General features: G+C 37.7%; 3 protein-coding genes across 5 annotated transcripts; 1 reads left to right on the top strand and 2 right to left on the bottom strand.

Annotated features, from left to right (window-relative positions):
• Positions 1-389: 389 nt before the first annotated feature.
• rbp7b (retinol binding protein 7b, cellular) lies at positions 390-1,709 on the bottom strand. Its single transcript, XM_038273004.1, is given in 5 exon segments — positions 390-529; positions 675-776; positions 873-948; positions 950-1,049; positions 1,473-1,709. Coding segments are annotated over 5 exon segments (411 nt in total). The 5' UTR covers positions 1,546-1,709; the 3' UTR covers positions 390-469.
• Positions 1,710-4,912: 3,203 nt separating this feature from the next.
• Positions 4,913-6,178, top strand: LOC119775084. The gene is made up of 6 exons (XM_038272961.1): positions 4,913-4,986; positions 5,060-5,122; positions 5,198-5,277; positions 5,342-5,472; positions 5,543-5,609; positions 5,689-6,178. Exons 1-6 carry the CDS (start codon positions 4,913-4,915, stop codon positions 5,751-5,753), a joined length of 480 nt encoding a protein of 159 aa, XP_038128889.1. The 3' UTR covers positions 5,754-6,178.
• Positions 6,179-9,042: 2,864 nt separating this feature from the next.
• h6pd (hexose-6-phosphate dehydrogenase (glucose 1-dehydrogenase)) lies at positions 9,043-18,409 on the bottom strand. Of its 3 annotated transcripts, none has more exons than XM_038272978.1 (6): positions 18,294-18,409; positions 14,375-14,609; positions 13,534-14,201; positions 13,326-13,443; positions 11,888-12,157; positions 9,043-11,119 (listed from the first exon to the last, which is right to left on the bottom strand). In XM_038272978.1, the coding sequence occupies exons 3-6, from the start codon at positions 14,173-14,175 to the stop codon at positions 9,777-9,779; spliced, it is 2,373 nt and encodes a 790-aa protein (XP_038128906.1). In that variant the 5' UTR covers positions 14,176-14,201; positions 14,375-14,609; positions 18,294-18,409; the 3' UTR covers positions 9,043-9,776. The 3 variants fall into 3 exon arrangements, with proteins under 3 accessions (XP_038128906.1, XP_038128907.1, XP_038128908.1); XM_038272979.1 differs by having other exon boundaries at positions 14,416-14,609; XM_038272980.1 differs by lacking the exon at positions 14,375-14,609 and having other exon boundaries at positions 18,294-18,331.
• Between the last annotated feature and the right edge of the window lie 1,701 nt (positions 18,410-20,110).

Here is a 20,110-nt window from a genome sequence, read left to right as displayed (position 1 = left end):
CCCCCCCCCCCCCCCCAAGTGCCGCTCCAACTGAGCAACATCATAAAGGCCTAGATTACTAAAGAGATTTCACGTGTTTTATGAAAATTAAAAAATTAGCGTAACGTTTTTTAATACACTTATCATACTTTGGTTGCTGAAGGACATAAAACTGTTTAATAAGACCGTAAAAATTAGATTTAGTCCCGTTGTCTCGCTTTCATTTCTAGGTTTTATTATAAAATGTTACTGCAGAGGAATTTAGCAGTATCATTTATGCATTCTGATCCAGCAAGGGAATATATATATATACACACACACACACACACACACACATATACACAGTATAAAATATTTAGGAGTATTAGTTAAATGAAAATTAATGCATTTAGTGTATAAATAAAACAAGATTACTGATCAGCTTTTTTTTATTATGCATGCATTTCATTTCATTATGAAAACAGCATTAAGTATCACATTGTCTTTAAGGCTATTTTAATGTCCTCCTTTTAAAGACTTGCTTGCAGACTTCACCTTCACAGGTCAGCTCCTGGAAAACAATTATTTTGTTTTAACAATTGTGAGCATACATGTATATAAATAAAACAATTTAGTCCAAAGTTAAGTAAATAGTTAAAATCTACATTCAACGTTAGTCTGTTTTTTCCTAAATGCTCTTAAAAAAGGACAGATACCAGATGTAGCTCATCTCCCTCAATCCAGTGAGTCCAGCCCCTGTTTCTTTTTTCTCCTTTCTGAACGCACACCAGCTTATCGCCGTCCCAGTCAACCACAGACTGGTAGATATGTGTGGGAAAGAAAAAAAAATTGCTCAAAACAGTTTAATCCACAGTACAGTTTGACCATGTGGTTTTAGATACATGCACAGTTACCTGGCACTTGCGGTTGTCCATTCCCTTCGTCGTCTCTTCAAATTCCTCTCCAATTTTGAAGGAACATTCATAAGTTAACAGTGGAAATGGTCTGGAAGGTGAAGGAATCTCCATCTTGTTTGATCACCTTCTGCGGCTTCAGCATACAGGCAATTTTGCGTGTAGCAAAGTTTATGTCTGCATAAAAAAGCCAAGTTTGAATTAATGGAATAACCCAACTATAGGCTTTTTTTTTTTAACAGTGTCCTGTCTGGCAATGTGGCAATAAGAATAATTTCTTGATGCCAAAAAGAACCCAACAGATTTTACTTTCACAAGTGTAGCAGTAGGGCAATTGCCATATAGCTCCACTTATTTCATGCATATAAATTGCTTTATTATAATTATGCAGGGAGTTTTACAGTTTATATGGACACTGCAATGTAAATAGAGCAGAAAAACAGAAGGAAAAGAAAAAAGAAAAGATGAAAGAAAGAAGAGATAGAAAGGAGATAATGACAAAACATTTTCATAGGCTGGTTTTTAATTACTTAACAAATGAACACACTTAAATTTTATGTCTCATTTTACCACCAAACAAGTAGAAAACTAAGAACTTACCAAGTGCGACCATGTAACCATCTAAATTGTCACTGCTGACCATGTCCCATGTCCCATTGTAGTCTGCAGGCATTTTTGGGGTTTGGCTTGCTAAAAAACGTAACAGCCCGAGATTCTGGGTGTTTTATACTGTTCCAAGGTGATGCAACACTGGTCTGTTATTTGGGACAAATACAGGAAGAGAAGCAAACGGTTAGGTTAGTTTTTGCATAATATGAGGAAACTATACTGCATGGTGAGACATCATCTACTTCTGCACAAGCTTGGTGATTAAACATTAATTCATAACAGGTGCATGAAGTGGAGAATGTGCTGGGCAGCACATCCAAGGATCAGGACTTATACACTTTTCAGTCTGCAGACTTATACGCACATATATATATATTTTTTTATTTATATATATATATATATATATATATATATATATATATATATATATATATATATATATATATATATATATATATATATATTAAAATAAAAGCAAATTGACTTTATGTAGAGAAACTTTCTTACTTTGGAGAAACCTTCAGCAGTCTGGTTCCCAGCCTTGAGGAAGGCAAAGAGTCTGGATTCCCAAAACAAAAAGTGTTTCTTACTTTAACACCTGACCTGCTCAGGGACATGTTAGAGCCTTTGTCTCGCTGTTCCCTCTTTGTTTAGACTTTATTTTTAAGCCTAGATGTAAAATAATACTTAAAACAGCAATTTTCATTCCAATTTAGGTTTCCACGTTAGTGTGAGTGATTCATTCATCCATTTTTATACCTGTTTATTAATGCAATTTTGCTGGGAGGGGGTTGTAACCCGGTTACCATTCCATCACAGAAGAACACCGAGACACAGGATAAATAATCATGACACCGTTTAGTTCTGGACTAGAAGAGGAAGCAATGGTATCTGATGAGAGTATTGGCTTGCACAAGGAAAGACCTTAAAGGTATAGTGTCAAATTTTCGCAAATTTAAAAAAATACCTGTACTCTCTACTTTAAAAAATGCACAACCCTGTACCTGCTCCCAAGAGGGAATTTCTATTAGATGTATGCGAGAGCTTGCAAAAGTCCATTTCTCCTCGTAAATTAAAAGTTGCTGTTTGCATCGCTCATACAAGCTTACTTTCCAGATTAGCAATTTTCCACCACCTCAGACTCACTTAAAATGGGAACGAGCACGTAGGAAGGCCTTATGTAAACATATCACCAGAATGATTGACAATTAGGAGGACCACTAACTTTCATGATCCACCCAGAAAAAAAACATCTTCCACTATAACACTTTAAGCTGCAAAGTTATAATAGAGTCAACCGTTCCACTGAGCACCCATGAATGGTTAAATAAATGAATACATTCATATGAGCAGGATATGTACTGCTGCACATAACATAGATGATTAAAAACTATAAAATTAATATTAATAGTACAAAGATCATGTAATTGTTCTTAAAAAAAGACAGCAGCTTTACATTGTAATATATACCAATTCAAAACAACATTGGAGGACACACTAATATTAGAGGTGTGACAATAATAGTAATAATATTAATGATCAGTCTGGTAAAAAGTATTTAACTACCTACAGATTAAGTTTGGTTTTAAGGAAAAAGTTTTGGGCTTCAATCAAGAAATCCCTTAAATAGAACCTATGTGACATGAAGACATAGGCTAAAAGGCATCATGTAAATAGCAAAATAACTCCCAGAACAGAGAAGCTATTAACATCTAACAGTCTGTGAGATATCACCACACACTGTCTATGAATTTGGGGAACCAATGAGATTTCTCTAAATGGAGACTGCATGGAATGGTAGAGAACCTCGCCATGAGTGGGCAACCTATCAGAATTACTCCAAGAATGTACAGACAGCTCTTTTTTTTGATGGCCACAATAATAAATTCTCAACCAACACTGTATGCCTCACTTGCTTAATATAGTGGAGGATGTTCTTTTTTCAGGGGGATCATCAAAGCAAGTGGTCCTCCTAACTGTCAATCATTCTGGTGATATGTTTACATAAGGCTGTCCTACGTGCGCATCCCCATTTTCCATTACTGGTGGTGAGTCTGACATAGTGGAAAAATTGCAAATCTTTTGGAAAGTAAGCTTCGAAAAACAATGTAAAGAGCAACTTCTGAATGGAGCGTGCCGAGGAGAAATGGGCTCATGCATGCTCTTGCACCTGTTTCATAGATGTTCCCTCTCGGGAGCGGGTACAGAGTTGTGCATGTGCATTTTTGTAAAAGTGGAAAGGGCATGTCTTTTAAAAAAATTGCAAAAATCCCACACTATACCTTTAATTCAGGTCAGTAAATAGAGTGATTCTGGCAATCCATGGAAGAATAGAAAACACTGCTGACCAAAAAAATAAAAAATAAAACAGAGTCTCATTTTTCCCCAAAAAAACATCCTGATGTTCAACAAAACTTAAAAAGTATGTTTTGTTAAGAGATTAAAGTGGAACTTTTTGAAAGGTTTCCCCCTCTGTTAAGCTGAAACAGCATTTCAGATTACATCAAACCTATAGCCATACACTGTGGTGGTAGTGTGATGGTATGGAGCTGATTTGCTAATTTTTTATTTATTTTTTTTATTTAACGTTTATTTTACCAGGAAATCCCTTGAGATAAAATCTCTTTTTCGAGGGAGACCTGGCCAAGAGGCAGCAGTACAGTAAGACATATAAAAACACAGGACAACATAATAAAATCAATCATAAACTAGACTCTAGAATAACAGTTACAATTCTCTGTGCAAGCGGTTTTCAATAGTGATTTAAAATGCTGTGTGCTGTGGAGTTTTGAATATTGTGCCACGACCATGGTGCTCCATAGAAAAATTATGTTTTGCCAAGATCTGTGTTGATCCTGGGAATAGTGTCAAGAACACGACTTGAAGAGCGTGAGTTGTAACCACTGTTAGCTACAGACATGAGGTGACACAGGTATGGAGGGAGTTTACCCAGGATGGCCTTGTAAATAAAAGTAAGCCAATGATGTTGTCTTCTGAGGCTTAGAGACCTAGATGACTTGGTTGTAATTGACTATTGATGCAAATACGAATGTCTATTTCTGACCTTTAAGATAAAACCATCCTGTGTTTGGAACTCTAATGATCTAAACAGCTGAAAAAAAGGAGGGCTTTAGAGTGGCCTAGTCACATTTTCGAGATAAATAAAGCTGAGTTTTAAACAGGCCTGGAAATCCTTCACTATTGTTGAAACAAAAATAATTCGGACTCTTATGTTGTTTACCTTTTCACATCATCATTATGTCTAATTATATAGACAATTAGCATAAATCATAGTAAAACTAGTTAATAAAAATTGAGTCAGTTGCTATTGACTGTGATGTAACACTAGTGATAGCTAACCTAATGCCTCAGAGCGCAGGTATCCAGCAGGGCAGTGTTTCTACACATGCTGGTCTGAATGTGCAGCATTGATGTTTCTCTACATGCTGATCTTCATGGCCTACAAAAGCAGCCGATGGATGCCACTAAATAAGAGGCTGAAATTGTAAGTACTTTTCTTAAAGCGAGATAATTTAACCGATCATGCGTGACTGCTGATGTGTAATTCTTATTTACAGTCAAATAGTGAATGCAGTGTTCGTGGTGGTGGTTCTGACCCCTCAAATCTACATCATGGGGAGGTAACCTGAATAGAAAACCATTGCATAAAGTCACACTTCATTAAGTGTTTTATTTTTTTATTGGTGTGATTAAAGGCCAAAATCATCAAGATACTGCAGGCAGCCTCTTCTGAACAACCTGTCAGCCTCTGTAGCCCTGTCCATCATTGCTTCAGGTGAGTCCCATCACGCATGTATAGTTAAAATATCAATAAGTTAATCCTTTTTCTCTGTCCTTAGGTCTTTCAGTGGTATTCACTTTACTAGATCCAGTTCCTCAGGGCTTGTGGGCTGCCTATCATGTGTTTGGACTTTTTTCATGCGGGCATGGACTGTGCACGACCGTCCTGACTCTCACAGCAGCTGCTTGTGTAAGACAAAAAACAATAGAAGGAAAAAGTCTAAACTCGGTATTAAAAAGAACTGTGTTCATACTGACAGGCCAACACTACCACAGAGCTGTACTACCTCTCTGTTGCTCTAACAGTGGCTTCAGCAATCAGCACAGGTGAGGAACGTTTCTGTCCAAACGCTTACGGTTTTATTCCACCTCTCGAGTGGGCTGACACCTGTTTGTGTCTGTTTAGGGTTCTTCATGGTGAGATCAGGACTGTGGTTAACCAACAGGCAGGCAGTGATGTGGGACAAGTAGAAACGACGGGTGATAAAACAGGTCCAGCTGTCCCCACAGTGACATCGGATACAGTGTGTTTTAAAGAATTCATGAGGGATCCGGGCCACCAGCAGATGGTAACTTAACACCATGAACAAAGGAAAGTAGTGTGAGGGAGAAAATTAAACTCTAGTTTTAAGACTAACCGCAGAAAAAAACAGATGTGGTGATTGGTAAAAAACTATGCAACTTGTTGTCCAATGAATACATATGTAGTTTTCATAGTTATTGTTAACAGTATATACATATATAATGTAAACGCAAACGGATAAAAATGCTGTAAAATGTTTCCTATATTAAAACACAGTAATTTTTGGCTTAGTGTGAAATAAAGGTTTTATTTCAAAGCTTTTACCACAAACTTGTGTTTAAAACACATTAAGTTTGTACAAAAAAGGTTAAAATGGTTAATTTAACATCCTGATTCAAATAAGAATTTTGATGTTTTGAGACTTTTAATAAATCAAATGTTTTGATTAAAAAAAAAAATCAGATACATTTGCATTGGTCTTTAAAAAGTCTATTTGAGCAAAGTTTGTTTTTGAATCTCGGAATTAAAGATAATTATACATGGAAATGCACATTTAAGGGCTAAAAACAACATATTTAAAAATCTAAATCCAGAGATAACAGTATCATACAATGAAATAATTGTGTATTGAAACTTAAGTGCTCTCCTTAAAACTTTAAGAATATTTGAGAATTTCCAGCACCTGTACCAACCCTGAGTTAAAGTTGAGCATCACGGTTCTCTACATCAGGAGTCCTGCAACTCTTAGACGTCTCAGTTTCAACACACCAGAGTTAAATAATGCAGTTTTTAGCAGGATTAAAAACTGATATGGAGGTAATTTAGCTATTTCATTCAGGTGTGTGAAAGCAGAGACCAGACCTCGAGGACCTCATTAGAAGTTTAGATGTCAGCAGTGATGGTGAGATGAGGCTCCATGAGGCATTGAACCATTTGAGCTAACTGCTACAGAAATAGGTTAATTTCTCTGAGCATCATTTGTACGTGAAACCCCCTCCTGGTTGTCTACATAATTACATTCAGCACAGTTATCTGTGATTGTTGCATGTATTATTACCATGTAGGGCCCTTGGAAACTATTATTTAGTAGTAAGTGTTTATTTTATGACTATCAGATGTATAATACATGTGAACATGTGTGTGTACATTTTCTAGAAAAGAGAAAACTTTAAAAAGGCACACTGTATGTTTCTGATTCTTTTGTTCTTTTATCATTTAAGGTTCATATCTGCCCTTAATATGCAGTCAGAGTGACCCAGTGAGCTGCGTTAGATATTAGATAAAACGCTGAAAGCTGTCTAAGAATGTGGATGGTTTGAGGTGCTACTTTATTTTGCTTCCTTAACCTAGATTTGCAGAATGTCCAATAAAGAACAGGAAACCGTCTGATCAGACCAATGGAAATGAGAACAGTGAGTATACTGGGAGGGAGGAATTGTTTCTTTAAATCTAGAGAAATAAATATGGAGGCTGGGTTCTGGTGGTAAATATGAGCAAAGCTAAAAGGAAAATATGTAAAAAAAAAAAAAAAAAAATTGGAAAATTAAATCTTGGGACATATTTTGAAATAGTATGAAATGGCAACCTCTGCATTAATGCACATGAAAAAGACTTCATTACACACTGAAGTACTGCTGAAAATAATGCTTTATTTTTTTAATCTTTTATGTGTTTTAGTATCGGTCATGGATGCAACACCCTGACATTAAATACAACCGATATATGTTAATTTAAAAAAGATCAGAGCAGGAATACAGTATAATACAACATTCAAGGTCATCTTTATTTTTTATTGAAACAATCAGTTCTGTCCTGAAATGGTGCATTAAAAAAATAAACTCACCTTCAGATTGCACAGAAATAATCTGATAGGAATGTCTTATTTCAAAGTCTCTACAGCACCACTAGCCTTCATCACACCGAATCTATATAAAAATAGAAACCCCACCACCAAATAATAAATGTATAATCTAGAACTGCAGATTACACAGAAACCTGAGATGTTCTTTAATTTAAACTATCAAACACATTGATTCTGTCTAAACTTAATCATTCCTGCGTTTGTTTGGCTCAGAGCTCTAAATTTCACGGCATCACATGCTGCAAACTTTATACTATGAACTAGAGACATGGATGCCTCTAATCTTTCAACATTTCCACTCAGCTCACACTTAAACAAAACTTAAAAGGCTAAAACTATATTCAATTCACTCACACAGATTCCACATAAAGTTTCTTTTGATAGAAAAGGATCCTGCTTTTACTCATTAAACTGCAAAAGCTCAGACTAGTTTGTGCTTTAAAGGTTTGGTTTATCATTAAACTTCAGTTCTTGAAGTGGAAATATTTGCCTCAGGGGTATCCTAGTGTCCCAGTTTTCCTACAAACACATGGACCCATTAAACAGGGAACCTTGAGGAGACTTTAAACTGATCTAAAGACCAGGGCAGGTCAGATGTTTACATATACCCAACATGGGAAAAGACATAATTCAATTTTAAAGATTCTTGTTCCACGGTGGCGTGGCCCAAACTTAAAGAAAGCCTAATAGGGTAGAGGTTAATGACCTGACTGAAGCTAGCCCCTTTGATCCATTCCAGCTTTTTAATGTGCATCATTGTTCTGTTGGAACATCTCCAGCCCAAGGGTCTGCACACTGCAGCTTAGCGGATGGAATAGGCATCTGCAGTTTCTCTTTATAGACTGGGCCAAAATGGATTAAATGGGCAACTGGGTCTAAGGTTCTAGCATCGGTTTCTATGTTTTTGCCTAAATGTGCACAGCAGAATGGTGCTACAATAAAGAGATTCTTTCTCTTGTTCAGTCCTTCATTTGTCATAAGGCAAACTATGTTCCTGCATTTTCCATAATAATGGGACATTTCCTACATGGAAAATATCCATCATCTTGTAAAAATCTTAAGTCTTAAACATCAATTTGGTTGAATAATTGTAATGTGATTTAACTTAAAGAAAAAGAATTGGTCATACAGGAGGCAGTGAGAAAATTTGATGAGTTCTCAAAAGGCCCTTTTGGTTCAGGAGCTCTACAAAATGCAAACATGTAGCATGACAAGATTATTAAACCAATCGGAAAGGTCGGAAAACCCAGGAAACAATCCATTAACTACCAAAACTCAATCTTAAGATAAACTATAAGATGCTGGGGCACCAGGGTCACTGTTCAGAGTTTCAAATCAACATGGTCCGAGGACCTGGCAACAAAGAAGGAAAGAAACCTTCAGAAGCGGAAATATGCAGCTGCCCAAATTCTGTAATAAAACGTTATGGTCCAACGAGACAAGGGTGAGTATTCGTTCATAAAACAAGAGGAATGTGTGATGAAGAACACTGAAGCAGCTGTCAGGCATGGTGGTGATGGAATCATGCTGAGGGGCAACTAAATGGTTATTATGTTGACATAACTGGATGTTTCAACAGGACAGAGACATCAGGAAGACATTAAAAGTGGTTTTGGAATTGATTATGCCAACAGGCTTCTTAAATGACTTTGACTTAAATGATGACAAGCAACAAAATTAAGAAATAAATAGGCTTAAAGCCCATAGCAGAGCTATGCTCAGGGCTACAGGAGGTCTGCAAATTCTCCAACTCATATTTTTTCAAACGATATAGTGGTAATGTAAAAAATGTTGTCACAGTTAAAAGGGTTGGAAAAAAATCCCCAAAAGATTCAACCTAATATTTGTGATCTTTATAGCTGCACTTTCTATTGCCTGACTCAAAAATGTATCGTTCAAATAAAGAACTTAAATTTGAAACTAATACCATCATACCAGAGATGAGTGTATATAAACTTCTGACTGGAACAGTTTAGTGATAAACTTAAGTAGCAAGTAAGGAAATGTTTATTCAATGTAATTAAAGCAAGAACCTGAAGTCTCTCTGCTGGTTCATTCATTTTGCTCCCCAACCAAAAGCAGCTGAATTCTCTGAATGAAAATGAACCGCCTACCCTAAAAGTGCATCATAGTCTATATACCAAACTAGCCTTCCATTAGCTGGCTTCACTCCAGTGACCGGATATTTTTCCAGGTTTTCCTGAACCCGGCTCAGCTGGGTGACCAGCTCATGTTTGCCTTTTCCCATCACTAAAACAGCGATGCTGCGTGCTCGGTTAATGGCGCTAAAGGTGAGGCTCATCCTCTGATGAGGCTTGACGGGGCTTTCTGTGAGAGCGACCAGCCCCTCTCCCAGCTCGTTCAGTTTCCCACCAGGGAACAGTGAGGCCGTGTGGCCATCGTATCCGACGCCCAGCAGGACGAAGTGAAAGCTGGATCCGTTAACAAGTTTTTTGATCTCCTTCTCATACAGCTGAGCTCCTCCATCCTCCTCCACACAGAGGCGCTGGTTGAGCTGCACTGGCATGGGGTGGATGTTGTAGTATGGTATCTTCACGTAGTGCAGGAGGTGTTTATGCATGTTGTAGAAGTTAGACTCCACCTCAGTCGGTGGAACACAGCGCTCATCCACCATCCAGATGTGCGTATCTCTCCAGGGGAAGGAGAAATGGTGCAGAACCAACCTGTGAAACAGGGCGAGAGGACTGGAGCCTCCAGAGAGGGCGAGGTGAAAGACCCCGTTCTCCTGCACGGCCTTCTCAGCTGCTTCCTGCATATCTGCAGCCAGCCTCTCTACCAGCTCCTCCGTCCAGGCAGACACCATCTCAGCACTGCGAAATTTCCCCTGCATCACCTGGAAATTGCTGGCTGATGTCCCTCCCGTCTGATCGGGACTAATGATCACCACCTCGCTGTTATAGTGGATTTCTTTCCCCCTCAGATGGACGTCCAGCATGCCTCCATTGTCAGCGCCACCAGGGTAGATCCGAGGGAAAGATCCCTTAAGGCTGCTGAGAAGTGGAGTCCATACTTCCCAGGAGGCCAACAGGTTTTCAGTACTGATAAAATTATTCTTCTGCCCAGCAAAAATATGAGAAATGAGCTCAGTGTAAGCTTCCTTTTCTGTTGTTGGGGTTTGGATGTAATAATCGGAAATCTGCAGGCCTAAAACACTGATATCTTTGTGCTCTGTGACTTCCTTCCATTCACCGACTATCAAAGGCTTGAATAAATTCTTGCTGACCAGAACTGCTGGATATTTAAGACAGCCGTGCCCAAAGTAGAAAACGATCTGTTTGGGTTTGCAGCGATCATCGTTCTGGCTCTGAAGGCAAAAGACGTCGTTCTTAAAAACGACACGTGCGTACCCTACACGTTCGTCTAACATCTTCCCGGAGATCAGAAGAACCGGAACGTCTTCATACTGCGCCTTGTCGATATGGGCCAGAACAGCTGCAAGACAGTCAAAATGTAGATTTACTAACTAAACAGTACAAACAATACAGTAGAGTAAAAGTAAAGTTCATGTATTTTATTAGATTGGTTAGTTTTTAATATAAACCCAGCTGTTCTTTAATGGCTTATAGACCTGTAAGAATAGCTGTTCATCCTGCAAAAGTCCTGTTTGAAATCTGTCACAGGGTATATACAGAGCTGGGGAAAGAAAAAAAGTGTTGGAGACCAGAATTCAATATGTTGGCCTCCTGATTCCTACATGTGTAAGAAGTAATAAACTTTAACCATCTGTCATAAAAAGGAAAGCTGCCAATAGATGAAGCTAAATTAGGTTAATTCCTGGAAGAAGTTTGGTGAACCTGCACAAAATGGAGCAGTTTCACCTCGCGGACAATGACCCCGACAGATAGAATAGTTTAGATCGAACTATTTTGATGCAGCAAAGTGACCCAGTCAAAGTGCAGGCCTAAATCTGGGCTTCAAGTCTGAAAACCTGGGCTCAAAAGCTCATTTTCATAAGCCGTTTCTATCCAATCTGACTGAGTTTGAGTCATTTTGTTAAAGGAGTAAACCCACTTTTCAATTTCTTGTTAGACAAAAACAATACTTTCCTACTCCATGTATTACTATGTATAATTTTTGTGTTTGCGTTATCACACTGAATGCCAGAATTATATAGTAAAGTGTGTGGCTGTAACAAAACCAAAGTATTAAGACTTCAACGGGGCACTGTAGGAAAGCAAAGAAAGAAAGTTCTTTGCTCACCTGCAAACGTTGGAGTCAAAGTTACATGCTCTTTAGTTTTGTTCAGCTCCTGCTGAACCTCTGTTTTGTAGGTTTGGTACTGTCCGATCACAGCTTGATTCTTTCCTAAAGGCAGCATGGAATGGAGGACCTCCAGCTTGTTTCGAAGAACCTCTCCACTGTTGCTCACATTCACAGGGAGCTCCATGGTTAGCAGTGTCATGACTTCAGTCAGGTGGTTCTGCAGGACATCTCTGATCACTCCGTACTCGTCATAGAAGGCAATACGACCTAAGAGGTTCGAACCAGAACAGACATGAGCACCAACAAACTAAACACACACGATCGGTTATAGAGTTTCATTTACAGAAAATCCTGATCATCTTGTGGCTTTTGTTAGTTAGCCTATTTAAGGTGGTCAAGTTACAACAATTAAATGAGGAAAAAGTAAAAAAGAAAAATATTTCATTTGTTATAACTACAAACATTTGCATGTTTTATTATTTTATGGTCAGTGTAAAAAGCCCATACTCAATAACTGTCAGTGTGGCTCGTAAAAAAATATCATCCAACATCCCACTAAGTTTCAGACCAATCCAGTGGAATTTAGTGGTTGGATCCACCCACTGACTCTGATAAGGTAGCTCGACAGAAATCACACCACTTTAAAATATCCAGATCATATTTTTATACTTTTAAATCCGTTATCTATGCAAAATCCCCCAAAACCACCGGTCACTTCAACAGTCAAGGTGACAATTCATGAAACATTCCCTCTACAGGTCATCTGATCCAAGAGAATAACTATTCCTCTAAGGATATAAACTCTAACCAGATGTCCCTATCTGAAGACTCTCTGGATTTTGCATTGTTGCCATGACAACAGACGACAAAGGTGTCCACCTTTATAGCCACTGTATAGTCGTTTATGGGAGCAATTAGGAAGGGGTGACTGGCCTCGGTGTGAGTCAACATTTACAAATTTTCTATACGCAAAAGGTTTTAACCATTCATTAATTTCTCCCTTCTAGTATGACACCCAATGTTCTGGAAAATTTTGATGTCTGTTCATGTTAGATCCTCTAAAATGTATTTTTCTCCCCTCCAAAAACAAAATAAACCTTTAAAATGAATGTGTTCAATCAGTGGGGTAAATAAGAGAGAAAGATGGAATTGCTTTTACAAAATCTCTACATCCTGGGTTCTCCTCCAGCCTCTCCACCGGAGGTCACACTGCAGGACTTCTACAGGATTTAGGTCTCATACCAAGATGGACGTGGAGAAAGGCTGGCTTTTAGTCAGGGAAAACATTTTGGTGTCATATGGTGTTCTTTGATCATTATTCTACTGAGGGATTATTTTTGTTTTCTAATTTGGCTGCCAAAAACCTAGAAAGGTGCTGTAAAAACCTACCTATGGTGACATTATTTAAACCAAAGTGAAGAAAACCTTTGATCACCTTTAACATCCAGAGTTTCTTTCAAAACAATCTCTATCCTCTCGATGTGATGCCTGTTCCAGATGGGATCCAAAAACTTTCTGTTCTCTATCCTGAATGGAAGTATCTTAGACACCACCTTTTTTATGAAAGGAAGAGCAAACGAATGTAACACCCAAATTGTCAGGTAGGATATTAATGTAATGTGGTGTGTTTCATGTTTTCTCACCTGCTTTCCTAAGTAGTGGTCTATCCTGTACATCTCTTCATCCTTTAGTGCACTCAGTAGTTCCGTTGCTAACACCTGTGCGCTCCTGTAGTCGTGTCCAAATGGTTTCTCCAGTACGACTCTCAGCCACGGCCCACCGGTCGGTCTGCAACTACTATTGATCTTTTCTGCAGCACCTGCATACGCAAAAGCTGGAACAGAGAGGTAAAAGAGCCGACCAGCTTCCGTCATTCCCTCCTGTTGGAGCTGCTGCTCGATGTGCTTGGCCAGCTCCTGGTAGTCCTCCAAAGTTTTCAGCTGGCGATACTGCGAGAGCCGCAGGAACTGATCTTTCAGGATGGCGCAGCGATCCTGGGACACGTCCTTGGAGCAGGTGACTGCCTTCAGTATCTCAAAAAGCACCGGTGTGGCCTTTTCGGCTGGGGACAAGCCTGCACCATAGAAGGAAAAGGTGTTTCCGCCGCTGACCTGGTCGACGTACAGCTGGAAGAATCCTTGCCACAGATACTTCCTGGCCAGGTCTCCGGTTCCTCCGACTATGACCACAGAAACATGGCCACTTCTGGGGGCCTCTTTTTCCTCCTCACCATATCCTCCGCTGGCACACAGAGCGACAAGAAGCAGCCAGACTGTTAAAGACATCTTCTGGTCTTATCTGTCCACAAATCCTGGATGGCAGAGAGATTAGTCAATATTCAATGAGCAAGTTCCTGCTTAAACATAAACATTAATATGAAGATTAAAGTCAACTCCTGCAAACACAAATTTACTAATTGAATGCATTAGTGAAGCAAAAGCTTTTTAGAAAACTCAAAAGCAGCTGTTATAAATACCAACATACCCAAGATACATCAGATTTAAATGCAACGATTGATGATTTACTCAGCAAAGTCACCGCTTCTCGTCTTTCCAAGTTCCCTGAGAGGCATTGATCCAGTGCAGCAGTGCAAGCCAGGGGTGTGGACTTTTGCTCTTTGCTCAGGGGCATTGAGCTTCCAGTCTAAGACTTGGACTGGTTGTTTATTCTGGGAAAATCCTGCCCACTTACTGATGATTTTGCAAGGGATGAAAGCCCTCTATTGAGACAGAAATATATCAACAAAAAAATGAATATCTCGATTAAAATAAGAAGAAAACATTATGTGAAGGGATGTGGTTGCCAGCTATTAAAACTATCAGAAGGTCTATAATAAACCAATATCACACAGACATTGTTCTTCTGTGCGAATAAATGCAATGGGTCATGAAACAAGCTTGTAACCTCAGTCAGAATTGGATAAATAGATGCAGGTTGATTAGCTGCAATTACGTGGTGTGAATCTTTAAACACAAATACTAACATTTGCCTGAACTTTGTTTTTATTGAATAACATCTTTTAACTTTTTGTTTCTGACTGTATGAATAGTGTCACATAATGTTTTCTTCTGTTGAATATTATTCTATTCTTTTTGATGAGGACTCATTGAAAATAATTTCTAGAAAGCAATCAGTTTAAAGGTTCTAATCTTGTTCCAACTAGAATGAAATAAAAACACTAAAAGGGATAAAGATGTTGCTTAAAATAGATCACAATGAAATACAGTCAGAAACAAATGAAAACTTACATGACTTTAAAAGGGTCTTTTTCAGATCAAAATTAGATAATCAGGCATTTTAAATCTTAATAAATTATTTTACATAGGGAGAGATGGATGTAAGAATAATATTTTGAATTTTGCAAAACTTCTTAATATCCTATTGCAACACTGTTGGATCTGTGAGCTTTAAATAAAATATATGTAGGAAATAAAAAACAAATGTTTGATCCCAAGTTGATCCATTGAGGGTTATCTCAAGGGAGACTGAAAACTAAACAGTACATAGGATACCTACAGGATGAAGCTGACTTTATGGCTGAGTTAAACATCTGGAATCCCTGCAGCTGATCGCAATGTTTGCGCTACTGCAATGCAAACAGCAAAGGCCGCATTACAAGGCAGCCTTATCAGCCACTAAATATAGGCCGGGATTCACAAAAATTTATTATTTTCAACTAGTAAAAACACTAAATTAAAATGCCACACAACTAAAATACATTACTCTTTAAAAGCAGCAGTGTGTTTATTGGTTTTGATCTCTCTTATGTCCTTTCTGCACATTGCTCAACATGGGACAGTAAATTCTTCAAAAAAAACATTGCTTATGAAACTTTTTAAGTGACAAAGCCCAAGAAAAACAAAACACACCCCCAGATTAACATTAAAAGTAAATATCAAAATAATCTAAAAATTCACACATCAGGATGTGATCATTTATATAATCTATATACAGTGTTTTATTAGGTGAATTGTAAATGACAGAAATAAATCAATAATTAAAACATTTTAAATAATTAATAACGACTTTATTTGCGTTTGGTTCCGTTTGAACGAGCTACACAAAATACGCTCCATTATAGCTTCAGGGATCATATAGGTTTTCTCTCATGACTGAAACTAATAAGCCCAATGATTCACTAGAATGTTCTGCGACTAACAACCAAATCCTTGGCCCTCAGTTAAGTACAATATTCAAAAAGGGCCCTTTGAATGGCTGAGTTTGAACTTTACAGTGTAATAATTCTTCACTACATCAACCCAGCATCACAAATTTGGGTTTTTAATCAGTTAGTTATACGTTTGTTCATCTCACAGTATGTGCATTGAAAGGCTCCTGTACAGTCCCTGCAGTGCAGTGGAAGTAAAAACACACCATGAACCTGCTGGTTCCTGTTCTCTTACAATTCTGACATCACAGATAATCAGGAAAAACAACAACCATCTTTTAGACGCAGGTTTATTCATGGTTCTGTTAACCTACAGCTCCATAATAAAACTGATAAATAGGAACCTACTAATTAAGTATCCCCTGTTTGAAATTAGTACTTGGTTTGGAAAAAAATAAACAACCCAAATGACAAACTATTGTCTGAAAAAAGATGATTAACTCATTACTTTTTTCACAAATTTAAAACTGCAGTCAGTTTTCTTCATAAAAAAAGTTGGTAATCATCCCCAGCATTAATGCACATTAAACTGAACCCATGTTAACAGCCCCGTAACCATCATTGAGTACATTGAGGTCATATCCTTGGTATTTTTTTTTTTTTTTACTTTTTATATTTTTTATCCATATTTTTATCCTAAGTGTATATATTAGTCTATTTTTTGCATGCCTTATACCCACAGTGTTTCTAGAGATTTTTATAATTTTATTTACCTTTTCCATATTATATGTTTCATGTTGCACGATTGTACCATAAAAAATTCCTAGTTTGTGAACTCCTTCACTAACAATGGCAATAAAACTGATTCTGATTTTCCTGTTTATTTATTTATTTATTTTTTTTATTCAGAGAAATAAACTATATGATCAAAATTGTTCTGACTTTGATTTGTGTAAAGATCAGCATACATTCTCATCACAATCACATAAAATCAATTTATTTTAAAACTGAGCGGAAATTGCATCTGACATTTCATTCTATCATATTATGCAGCTCCTTTGCAAAAGTCAGCTGCCCACGTTCTGAGCACCACGAGATAGAACAGGCAACCAGTTTATAGTGGAATCTGGAAATGGAGGCAAGATGAAGAAATCTATGCCGAAACAAACTTAGCTTAGCTTTGGAAAGCCAACAGGTCAGGGGAAAATAAAGAGAGAAGGAGGCGAGTTCATTTCGCCAGTAAATATATCATTCAAAGCATGGCTAGGAATAGGAAGCTCATTATGAAGAATACAGATTTCTGCTTCGGCTATTTCAAAACTATTGATTCACATGGGGAAAACTAAGGTAGCCTAGGCCTAATCTAACAGCCTGTGTATAAAACATTGTTTTTGAGGTTAGTTCGTTGTGTTGCTCATGGTAAATTATGAAGAATAAAGATTTCTGCTTAGGCTATTTAAAAATGGAGCAAAATAATGTAATCACTCATTCACTCACATTCATTCTCTAATTTTGTGAGTTTTGGAATTGTTATAATAAACATGTTCATATTCACCTCCTTGATGGGCTTGTGATTTAACTCTCTTTATTCACGTTTCTAAAATGTATTTTAAAAAGTTGCCATGTTAGGATGTTTTTTTGTGAGGTAAGATTTATCGCAATACTTGACCTCGGTATTTTAAAAATCCTGGTTACGACCCTGCATGTTAGGTTTATTAGAGAAGGGCTGGGGGCCCCTTTCCATTGCTCTCCTACTGACGTCCCTGCGGCTCACGTTGTGTTGAATTATGTCCCCTGAATAATCTTATCCTCTCCTGCTACTGGTGACATCAGCTCTAAATAAACATCGTTTAACGTTTGGAGACTGTTTCCGGTTCCAACCCTTTTAATATATATTTTCTAAAGACGGTATTTGCCATGTACGAATATTAAACCAAGGTAACAAAATAAACAGCTGCTGCTTCTTTCAGAAGTACAAAAACTTTTTTTTTTACAATTAACAAACCGGACGTACAGTCGTAACCGAAAACACTGAACGAAGTTTTAACTGGTTTATCTAGTGAAAAGCTGGGTGCCTATGTGTCAAAAGGTAAACATTAACAGATAAAGAGCGAGTAACACGTTTGTCACTGGATTCCACCTGCTAGCTGTCAAACTCCACTTCCGCTGCTAACGCCAGACACAACCCTGTTCTACCGAATATGTAAAAGACGACGTCGAATTGGCGTTGATACAAAGACACGAATGAATATTTTTCAATGGGACTGAAATATACGTAAAAATAAGCAAACGAACCTGCCACGAGCTGCCTGAAGTACCTTTAAAGGACGCTTCCTGTACCTGTCACGTGACCAACACTACCGCTCTGTCCACGCGGAGGATGTTTTGATATAAAGTTCCTTTCGCTCCTCAGACTGAACTATGTTGGAAATAATGTTTTGGAAAATTGGGGTATTTACAGAACGTATGAAAAAGTGGACCACAATCATTGACTATAAAAGGAAACTGTTACCCAAATGTAGGACCTTGTATATATATATATATATATATATATATATATATATATATATATATATATATATATATATATATATATATATATATATATATATATATATATATATATATATATATATATATATATATATATATATATAGGGTTACACAATTAATTGTAACCTTAATCTGGAAGACAAAATGTAAAATAAATAGTTAATTTATTTTACTCTAATTTATTTTACTCTCTGCATAACATACACAGTATACATGAAATGATTTAGGAAGAAAATTTGCTCCAAGTCATACACTTGGCTCTTTGGCCTGAACAGATGTTTAGGCATAGTAATTTGGGAATCATCTAAACTTTGCTTGGCCCTGAAAATAAAAGCCAGTTGGTACCCAGGTCTAACCCATTAAAACAGAAATTCATGAATAAAATTCATAACTCAATTTTGGCTTGTAACTTTTTAACTTTAGTTATACTGAGCTACCCACTTGACATGTGTTACCACATCAAGAGCGCCCTCTGCTGGTCACTAAGTGGTACTACTGTTTTTATTTTTTTATTTGCCATGTTATGCACTCAAAGCCGTGGTTGAGGACTTTTAAAATTAGATTAGCTAAAAATAATAATACCCCCCCTCCGCGTATAATATCTGTATTCGAGTACTAAAACTCTTTACCTGAAATAAAAAAAAAGTAAACCTTAAATTCATGAAGAGCAGCTTATTTCTGTAAGATAAATATCAGCTCCTGTTTGACCTGCATTGTTCAGCTGCCCTTGTGTCTCCAGGCCTCCCTCTAACAAAACATGTGTGCCTTTTGGCTCGGTAATGATCTTATTGTTGTGGACCACACTGACCTTTTATTTCTTCCAACAGATGTGACCATCAGATCACCCTTAACCAAACTGTTCTTTTTCTTTAAATACCTTCTTTGCTTATTTTCTGAAAACTAGACTCTGTAGCCGGTCTGCTACTCTTCTTGGATGTGTCTTGGTAAAGGTGCTGGAAGCCAAAAATAGTCCAGGAGCAAACAATAGGTTTCCGCACACTTGATCTGTGTAACATTTCAGTCAGAAGGATCTTTTTTATCAAAGCGAAGGTCTTTGTGACTGAAAGCTCACATTAAAGTGAAATCTTGCAGAAATCCTTTGTTTGCTTGCTTCTGAAAACTAATTGAAACCTCAAAGCATCTTTCTACTGCTTGCAGGCTCTGGATAATTACATTGCTTGTTAGACAATTTTACTTTTCTCTGCTGCTGTTAGAGTTTCCTACAAAATAATAAGTTTAAGAAGTATTGAAGAGGTGTGATAGATAAGAGAAGCAGTCAGTAAAAACAAACTGCTACCTCACAGACAGCTGCAATGCCTGTAATCACACTGTGGTAGCCCTCCCAAGTTGGCTAGCCTCTGTGAAATGTAAACAGTAAACAGGATGGAGCATCCTGTGTTTGTGTGTCGCACAGTCTGGCTGTTGTTGTGGAGGTGCTGAAGAGAGAAAGAGCCCATGAAGAGCATGCTGGCCCAGCTGTCACTGCCTCAGTCTAGAGAGACCTCAGGACGTCTCCCCCCTTTGCCCAATCATTCTCCAGAGCCCATATCCCGCCCCCC

The sequence above is a fragment of the Cyprinodon tularosa genome, unplaced genomic scaffold (assembly GCF_016077235.1).
Source record: "Cyprinodon tularosa strain WSP-4 unplaced genomic scaffold, ASM1607723v1 ctg85, whole genome shotgun sequence".
Taxonomy (NCBI): Eukaryota; Metazoa; Chordata; class Actinopteri; order Cyprinodontiformes; family Cyprinodontidae; genus Cyprinodon; species Cyprinodon tularosa.
The sequence above is the reverse complement of the archived record's forward strand: the minus strand, read 5'-3'. Positions and strand labels throughout refer to the sequence as shown.